The sequence below is a fragment of the Aegilops tauschii genome, chromosome 4, assembly GCF_002575655.3.
Source record: "Aegilops tauschii subsp. strangulata cultivar AL8/78 chromosome 4, Aet v6.0, whole genome shotgun sequence".
In the NCBI taxonomy this organism is placed as follows: domain Eukaryota; kingdom Viridiplantae; phylum Streptophyta; class Magnoliopsida; order Poales; family Poaceae; genus Aegilops; species Aegilops tauschii.
The window spans coordinates 475,127,256-475,136,666 of NC_053038.3; the positions used below are offsets into that span (position 1 = coordinate 475,127,256).

The following is a 9,411-nucleotide window of genomic DNA, read 5'->3' on the forward strand; positions in this document are numbered from 1 at the left end:
CGAAATTTTCCTCCCCTCGCTTCTACCACGGTTTTTTCCGTCATGGACGGCCCAAAGAATGTCATGCAGCTGCGTCTCCGGCCTGCCCAGGACGAAAAGCCCATTTTCTGTCATGATTTTTTGTCATAGAAGTAGGAGCCCACCACATCTATGATGATACCGGGTTTTGTCACAATTATCGTCATAGAAGTGTCATATGTATGACAGAAAAAAATTCGTTCGGCCCAAAATGTCACGGATGTGTCTTTTTTTTGTAGTGTTGGGAGCTTAAAACATGACATGGAAAATACTGGGACTGCTTTAAAATTTCTTTACCCGCTGCAGATATTGCTTTCTCAATCCACCCCTTCACCTTACTCCAAAGCCTATCCTTAAGATATTTGAAAGCCCCTGTTTTACTAGTTTCAATATCAGATGGCATGCCCAAATATTTTTCATTAAGAGTTTCCGTATGCACATTGAGTATACCCTTAACCTCCTGCCTGGTAGACTCTGGACATCCTTTACTGAAAAAGACAGAGGACTTACTGCTATTGATCCTTTGACCTGACGCTTCACAGTAAGAATTCCGTAAGTTTGACACCTCCCTCGCCCCTGCACCATTTGCCTTGAAAAACAGCAGACTATCATCAGCAAATAAAAGGTGGTTAACCGGAGGCGCTGAAGGAGCCACCTGAATTCCACCAATTTGCGATGACTGATCTCTGGATTTGAGGAGCCCTGAAAGGCCCTCCGCTGCCAACAAGAAAAGGTAGGGCGATATTGGGTCTCCCTACCGAATACCCCTAGTAGGTTTAAATTCATCAATTTTTTCCCATTGAATAGAACAGAGAAAGAGACTGATTTGACCATACTCATAACCCTGTATACCCACAACTCTAAGAAAGAGACTGATTTGGCCATACTCATAACCCTGTATACCCGTGCAAAATTTCCTGCTCTATCGATGGGGACAAGTCGCGTTTCAAGGGTGTTTCCTATTCGGCGCCCGCTGCGCCCGTTACTGTGTTAATCGCAAACCGGCGCACACCCTACTCCGAGCTGGGCCGGCCCGTTTTATCTCTCTTTTGGGTTAAAACTGCAAAATCTTCAAAAACACACGCGTGATGAGTCGAACCAGGGACTTCTTGATCTCGAGAAACTACACTAACCAACCAACCACAACGCCGTTCGGTGATCATTTCTCCGTTTTCTGCTATTTCTACTTTCTTTTCTTTCCCTTTTTCTTTCGGTTTTTTGTTTCTTCATTTTTCTTTCCTTTTCCTTTTTTCGCTTTTCTTTTCCTTTTCCTTTTTTCAATTCGTCAATTTTTTAAAAATCCATGAACTTTTTCAATCTTAATGAATTTTTTTGAACATTGATGAACTCTTTTTGAACATTATTTCAAATTCGTGAACTTTTCCTAAATCTGTGAACTATTTTTCAAAATCAATGAACTTTCTTAATTTTTTGGTGAACTTTTTTTCAACATTGATGAACTTTTTTTTCAAAATTTGTGAACTTTTTCCAAAATAATGAACTATTTTTCAAAAATCAATGAACTTTTTCAAATTTTGTGATTTAGTTTCAAAATTGATGAACTTTTTTTCCAATTTTGGTGAACTTTTCTCAGTTTTTACATTTTTTCAACATTTATGAACTTTTTTCAAATTATCTGTTAACATTTCTTTTCTGCAAATGGATGAACTTTTCTGATTTCACAATTTTCCATAAGTATTAAAAAAACCGGCCGGTTTTTTCGACCAGGCCAACTGCAAACAAATACGAGAAAAAAAATGTGGCCGAGCGAGCGAGCGAGCGAGCGGGCGTGCAACTGGAACCCAACGGAGGAAGAAAAGCGCGTTGCTGGGCCGCAGCCCACTCGGGCGCGCGTGAGCGCCAGTTCGTTCCAGGGCGCAGAGAGCTCCTACTCAAAAAAAAAAGGAGCTCTCCGTTTCAAGGGTGGCGAGTGTCATGACCTGGCCCACTCCTGGACATCAGCCCAAGGCGCCAGACCTAGGAACTGGAGGCCCAGACAGAAGATGGCGTGAAGACGGCCTGAAGAATGTCGAGTTTTCAGATAGAACTAGACCATTTCCCCCGTCTGTCTGTATCTCTCCCTCCCCTGATCTTCTTCCTCCTCTGTAAATCCGAATAGGCAAGCTGAGTGCATCACAACAACCAGTAGGTGCTCACCCTCAACAACAACAAAAACCAGTAGGTGCTCACCCACCGCCACCGGAAATTCACTTTGGCACCACGATGCGATGTGACGTTGAAACATCGTCTTTCTGAAATTGAGTGCGATATAAAGTCTCGGCAACATCTCAAAACCTATCCAATCGACAACAAAAAATTGTCGAGGAAACATAATGAAAGGGACAAAACACCACCATGAACAAGAGCAGTAGATAGATCAGTACTGTACTACAAAGGTCGGAGACTGACACAGACAGCACTGACAAATCACAAATTAATGCCGGCAACGAGACCGTATCATCAAAGGTAAAGAGATAGACCAGCAAGCGCAGCGTGCGCCACACCATATCGTCAGGCGGTATACTTGACGGCGATGTCGGCGAGGCAGTGCGCTAGCTCGGCCGGCGTCGAGAACAACGCCATGTGGTCGGCGCCGTCGATTTCCTTGACCTCCTCCACGGGGTAGTTCTGCACCATCCACCGTTGGAACCCCTCGACGATGGCGTTGTCGTCCTTGAGGACGATGAACACCCTGCGCACCGACCCGTAGCGAGCCTCCGTGTATGGTGGCTGCACTCTCAGGTCCTCCACGAACATCGAACCGACCCTCATCAGGGATCTTCCCAGCGTCAGATCCTGCCATACATATGATTCCAAACAGCATGCAACTCTAGGATTAATTTCTATTTGGTCAATTTCAAATTTCAATCAGTGTACAGCTTCCCAGCATGCAGGGGCATTTCATCGATGTTCGAACAGATTGATTAACAGAGCGACAGGTTCGTAATTTCGCATACCTCCGGCGAGCACAGCTGCAAGAACTTTGCTCGGGTGACCAGCGGCCCGAACTGCATGGCAGTAGGAAGCTTGCCCTCCGGATCTTGAGGCTTAAACTCCGTGTCCATCCAGTCCAGCGTTCCCCCCTCCACGAACTTTTTAGATCGAGCAAACACTCAGTAGTATAAAGAGCAATAAGCTGGCGTACCTTTGCAGATTCGACGGCGTACCTTTTCAAGCACGTACGCCGGCGACGACCTGTGGTCCGGCATGAATGCGGAGAGGAACACCGCAGCGGCGACCTTCTCCGGGAACAGCTCGCAGGCGAGGGCGATGTTCACGCCGCCGAGGCTGTGGCCGACGAGCACCACCTTCTCCCCGGGCGGGAGGCACTCCAGGAGGTCCAGCAGCGGCTTGGTGTAGTCGCGGAACGTCGGCACCTCGCGCAGCGGCCTGGGGTCCACGCCCGACGCCGCGAGGTCAGGCGCACTGACGCGGTGCCCGGCGTCCCTGAGCCGCGTCGCCACCTTGAACCAGGCCCAGCCGCCGACGCATGCGCCGTGCACCAGAACGATGTGCTTGCCGCTAGCTTGGTCCGCCGGAGCCTCCATCTCCATGTGCGTGCGTGGGGTTTTGCGACTGTTTCTCTTTCTCCGTGCTTGTCGTTAGCTGTGGCTCCGATGTCAAAAACCTCGGGCGCTGTTAGATTTATGAAGCCGCTCTTGAAGCTTCGGGCCCGCAACCGCAAACTATCATCGATCAGCAGAATCACGTGCTAGCGAGGATAAGCTTGAATAATCATGTATGCGAAGTCAACAAAACATGTTTAGTTGGAGGTGCCACTGGAGGGCTGCTAAAAGCAATAATGCTGGACTTATATGGAAAGAATGTACGCACTGACCTTACGGACATGGACGTGGGCCTGTGCAGTTGGCTAGCTTCGACAGTTGCTCAGCACTCACTCCGTTTAAACAAGTGCACCGGTCCGTAGCCGCCAGGGCCGTACCCCGGAAACTGAGGCCCCGGAGCCAAATCACAATTTAGGCCCCATGTATAAGAAAGTCAAGTAGGCAATTAAAACATTATTTTTATTAGTCAGTACGGTAGTACAAATTTCTCAAGGAATTACATACTAGTACAAGAGAAAAATCTTAGAATTTTGAGCTACAAGTTCATCTTTTACTCTTTTAGCCAAAGTGTGCCATCCTAAATAGAACTTTTCTCCAATGGTCCTTTTCTTGCTCAAGTTGTCGCTGCGCTGCACAATCAATAATTTGATTCTTTTGCAACCGTAGACGCAAATCATAGCAAGTGGTCATATTCAGAACATGTTCGACACTTGTTTCGTGCTCGCAAATGCTAATGCTAAGATGTGCCCAATCATTAAAACCCTCACTTTTTTCTTTTGGCAGTTTAACGGTTCAGTCTTTGCTCACCCAACCGAGACCCTGGCTCCATCGCAATCGCTCTACATGGCTCAAGCCGCACCGCTGTCCGGTCAAGCTTTTTTTTTTCAAGGCGACGGTTAACCCACTCTTCTCGTCGATCAAAAGTAAAAAAAAAAAAAAAAAAGAAGAATGGATAACCCCGGCATTTTGGATCTAAGCGGCGAGCAGTTTTTCGGAGGCGAGCGGCGGGAGGTTTCGACGGCGAGCTGCCGGCAGCTGCTGCTGGACACGGATGCGTGTGGCACTGGTGGTGCCCCGTTTGCCGGAGGCAGCACCGAGGCGAGCGGCCGGTGCTGCAAGAGGCTTCACGGCGGGTGGCGGCCTCTTCGGCGGCGACAGTGTGGCGACCCGCCTCCATCCCCCGCTCCCTTCCTTGCCCGTGGCGATGGACGAGGACCATGGCCCGACCTCCTTCTCCATAACCCGCACCCGCGCTCCCCTATTTTGGCCGCTGGACTCTCGTTGCCACGGCGGCGGCGGCCCCTGCCTCCACTCCACGCTCCTCTTCTCTTCATCGCGCACGGCGGCATAAGGAGGGGTTCTGATGGGAGCAAGGCTTGCGACCCCTCCGTCACAACTGCTCCGGAGCCCGGACAAAGCCGAGGCCGTCTCTGTGAACTCTCCAGCGAGCTGACCATTGCCCTCCTCCATCTAAGATGCAAGGTAGCAGCAGCAACACAGGTTCCATGGCCTCTGTCGCATAGCTGCCACCCAAGCCGTCCCCAGGTTCTCTCTCTCTCTCGATGCTTGTCTGTATCTTCTTATTAGTCACTTTGCTACTGCCATTTAGATTAATTAGCATATTATATAGGAAGAGAAGTGTGCACCAAGCCTCATCAGTGAAGTGATAAAGAATTGCAATCATATCTGACTACCTTAGACATTTACTTACTTGCTAGGTTCATGCTTCGGCTGTGCTTTCTTGTATAAGGTTGTTCCCAGCAAGGAAACATCTACTGTATATTCAGGATATAGGAGAATGTTTTCTCACTCAAGTTCAGGTTGGGTTGTTGATTAAATATCAGGCTGCTGAGGCGGGGGTAGACAGACCCAGGGGGGCCTTCTAACTCCCTCCTTTAATCTCCTATTGCTCTCCCCATCATTTGCCAAACATGCCGTATATGAGGTGCTCTGTTTGATGGTAGCCTGAACCCTGAAGCAAAACCAGAACCATCGGTTTATTAGTCCCAAATTTTGGTTTGCATCAGCCGCTTCAGGAGATGGCCATGGTGCGCCACAAAATTAGTTTGATCTTAAGATAGTACGAGTAGGCATACTCCCTAGCTCCTAGTGTAGCAGGTTGTACTATGCAGCTATCTGATTGGAATTCGGAACTATTGTCTTTGGTAGTTCCAACAAATCAGGGATTTAGTATAAAGCTTATGGGTGTTTTTCTGTATTCGAGTTTGCTCTCCTTAGTACAGGGATAGCTTTGCCTCCAAAATATATAGTGATAACTTTACAAACCAATGAAAAAAAATTGTTTGCTCAAAGTTTCACCATTGTCCTGTTCAAACTGTAATATTTAGATGACATGAATCATGATCTAAGAGTTCAGTTCGGATTCAAGGCGTGGAGAAAAATAATAATCAAATAGACTTATGACCATCACCGTGTTCACTTTGTTTTGGTTTCAGCTAGCCTGATGTCTCTGCGTAAATATTGAATTAGCTGCCTGAAACTTTCTTCATAACATGAAAATTTATGAAGGGCTACCAGGTCATCTATAACTGGATTAAGGAAGTGCTGAGTTAGCTCTAACAGTCTCCACATAGATTACTGGATAAATAAGAAATTTTATGAAGTAATAACTTCAAAAAGGAAATCCCAGTGCACTTTTACTTATCACTTGCTATGACCATAGTAATACAATCAGTATCGCCCCCTCTCCATCAAATTATATGAGTATGTGTCTTATTCTCCCATCCAATATATCTGCTCGAATTATGTGTTTATTTGCTGTTTTCATATAGAACTTCTGTTCTTGTATAATATTTTAACATCACTGGCAATCATTGTTAGGGTGCGGTGGTGGTTGGCATTCTGTTTGATGCGGGCTGCATCTACTCCCACGACAACGGTCAGCAACTAGGTGTTCACCATCGGAGTTCTTCAGTATCGCCCCCTCTCCGTCATGTATGTGTAGTTTACTCTCCCATGCCAAGTATCTGCTTGAATTAAGTCAGATTCAGTAAGAAAATTGGTTAGCTAAATTTAGATGGATTGTGTCCCCAAGTGCAGAGCTGAAACATTATGTATTTTATTTTGGTCTCGTCCCCAAATATATTTGTTTTGGGCATAGCTATCCTACAAGCTTAGTACTCGGGCTGTCATAATTTCTTTTGCGTAGTTTGTATGTGCTTAGTCAGATATCTTATTGGTTTTGTTCATAGATAGAGTCATTTATTGAACCATCAAACAGAGCACCTCATCTATGGCCTGTTTGATGGTGGCCTGAAGAAAAACAAGAACCATTGGTATTCGGATTGGTTAGGAGTGTGGCTCGATTCATCTTCATTTTAATAGTCCCAAATTTGATTGCATCAGCCGCTTCAGGAGATGTTCATGTGCGCCACAAAATTAGCTTGATCTGACAATAGTACGAGTCTACCAGCCAGCTACTCTGTAGCTCCCAGTGTAGCTGGCTGGACTATGCAGCTATTTAATTGGCGTTCAGAACTAGTGCCTTTGGTAGTTCCAGCAAATTGGGGATTCAGTAGCGCACTTCCGTTTTTGAGTTTGCTCTCGTTAGTACAGGGATAACATTGCCTCCAAAATATATAGTGATAGCTCTACGACCAAACTGTAATTGTTGGCTGAAGGTTCTACAATTGTCCTGTCCAAACTGTAATATTTAGATAACATGAATTCTGATCCCAGAGTTCAGTTTTGATTTTCAGGAGTGCGAAATAACTGTAATATCTGCTTGAATTAAGTTAGATTCTATAAGAAATATAGTTTCCTGAATTTGGATGGATTACGTCCCCAAATGCAGAGCTGAAGCATTTTGTATACTATTTTGATCTCGTCCCCGGATGTATGGTGTTTTGGGCATAGCTCTCCGACAAGCTTAGTACTCAGACTGTCATATTTTGTTTTCCCCAGTTGTATGTGCTTGGTCAGAGTTTTTTCTTGTTTTTTTTCATAAATAGTGTCATTTCTAATTTAACTTTACTCGACATGTACATGTCAATTCATAGTTTATGACTATGGTTATACATTCATATTACCTTGCGCCCATCTCCTTATAATAAGAAAATGCTATTGTTTCCATCCTCCATTGATTACGGGAGGAAGAGTGTTCAGCGTTGTCATATACCACACACGTGATGTCTTAAAAAGCTTGATACAGTGCATGATTGAGGCGGGGAGGGGGGGAGTATTAGTACCATTTCACAGAACCAAACCTACCCTAGGGCCCTTTATAAACTCTTTTGTAAACTCTCTAGTTTAGAGCTCCTTCTCTTTGCGGTTACTCTATAACCTTTTCCTCAGTCATGGGGAGAGAAGGAATAGGGTGATACTCCAGCATTTAATTGTAAATTGTGATTCATGAATTAATACATGTCAGTAGGATTGTACGAATCTTTCCTACTGTCTTTGATGGTTAAAAAAAAGGTTTGATTTCTCAATACATGAAACTGTAGATTTAGGTGACCAAAAAGAGTAGGTTTTGTCCCCAAAAATCAATCTTCAGTGACTTCTGGCTTCCTGTGATGGTTTATTTTGACTACTAGCTTGTTTTAATCTAGACTAGATAGACTGATGGCATGCATCTCCATTACTGATTGAAATTCCCGGCTACAGACTAGTTTGCATGATTCCTTGAAAAAGAAAATGTGGTGTACAAATTTGGGTATGAGTTTAAATTATCATGACAAGCTTTTAGCTCATAATCTTACAGAATTTTTATTAGTATACGAAGAGGAAATCAGAAGTTTAAGGTTCCCTTTGTTCTTGTATAATCTGCTCATTTTGATCATTTGCATATTTATATTAGTTTTTGCTCTGTTTGGTTTACTGCATCATTCAGATAATCCACGAATGTTATATGTTCTTGCGTGTTGGCGCCTTGGCGGCCTCTACCTGTTTGTTGGTATGCTTCTAACAGCGGAGTATGTTTTTCAAGTGTCTATTCAAGTGGATGACTGCTAATATACAAGGGATAGAATGTACAGTATTTTATTTCAAACTGGAGTGGATTTCTGGAACATGTCTTCTTATTTTATTGTTTGGTGGGTGCAAGTAATGTTAGATTCAAATTTTGGGATCTTCCTTTACAGTAGCAAAATTCAGGATTGGCGAGCAGATCTATTAATAGGATACGATGTTGCTTCCAACTCATGGATATGAATGTTCCAGTCGCCGGAGAGATTGTTGGACAGATGAAATTGATGAGAAATCTTTGCCCCCCTGCAAATTAAGCAGCTTGAAGACCAAGCTCAAACCTGTACGATGGCAGTGAAGTTGCGCCTCCAAATCTCTTTGCATCTTGATGTAATTAGCCCAGTAGTATTCAGTTCTGTAGTAATGATTTGTGATTTTTCCTGCTGCTGGTTACCGAGTGCCAAGTGGCATTTAGTTTCTCCAAAGGAATTTCATTTGTACTCGTATGGATGATTTTTATTACGTGAGATATTTTGTGGAATCATCAGTTTTTTTTCTACATGAAATATATTTATTTGGCTTTGTTATTCCTGGGCCATGTCGTTGTTATTCCATGCAGTATATGATTTAAAGGCCACCAGGTTAGTTCTTGTCTTGGCTCTCAAATTCTGTACATTAATGCCTCTCACGGGCCTGATTATCACCTTTTAGAGAGGTTCCAATAATTTGTATGTTGGCTACAGATTTTTCTTACGTCATGGTTGTCCAAATGCCTCCTGTACAGATTTTTCTCGCGCCATGGACGTCCAAATGCCTCATGTATGCTATTTTATACGGGTCATAAAATTACTTAAGAGAAAATACAATATAGGAATGCAGGCTTCTTATCATATAAAGAAAA

At 44.3% G+C, this 9,411-nt stretch overlaps 1 protein-coding gene and 1 long non-coding RNA gene across 3 annotated transcripts; one reads left to right on the forward strand and one right to left on the reverse strand.

The window, feature by feature from the left end:
• Positions 1–2,374: 2,374 nt before the first annotated feature.
• LOC109753458 (salicylic acid-binding protein 2) lies at positions 2,375–3,660 on the reverse strand. Its single transcript, XM_020312355.4, has 3 exons — positions 3,186–3,660; positions 2,976–3,110; positions 2,375–2,814 (listed from the first exon to the last, which is right to left on the reverse strand). The coding sequence occupies exons 1-3, from the start codon at positions 3,570–3,572 to the stop codon at positions 2,530–2,532; spliced, it is 807 nt and encodes a 268-aa protein (XP_020167944.1). The 5' UTR covers positions 3,573–3,660; the 3' UTR covers positions 2,375–2,529.
• Positions 3,661–4,525: 865 nt separating this feature from the next.
• Positions 4,526–9,411, forward strand: LOC109753470 (uncharacterized). Of its 2 annotated transcripts, XR_012182525.1 has the most exons (3): positions 4,526–5,129; positions 6,426–6,539; positions 8,687–9,411. It is a non-coding gene; the product is annotated as an uncharacterized lncRNA (long non-coding RNA). The 2 variants fall into 2 exon arrangements; XR_012182524.1 differs by having other exon boundaries at positions 6,426–9,411.

What these genes read in the sequence shown, in the direction of transcription:
- LOC109753458 (XM_020312355.4), bottom strand. Translation starts at nt 3,572, where the DNA reads ATGGAGATGGAGGCTCCGGCGGACCAAGCTAGCGGCAAGCACATCGTT. An exon ending in CGGCGTACGTGCTTGAAAAG is followed by an intron (nt 3,111 to 3,185) that starts GTACGCCGTCGA and finishes CGATCTAAAAAG; the next exon opens with TTCGTGGAGGGGGGAACGCT. An exon ending in TGCAGCTGTGCTCGCCGGAG is followed by an intron (nt 2,815 to 2,975) that starts GTATGCGAAATT and finishes TATGTATGGCAG; the next exon opens with GATCTGACGCTGGGAAGATC.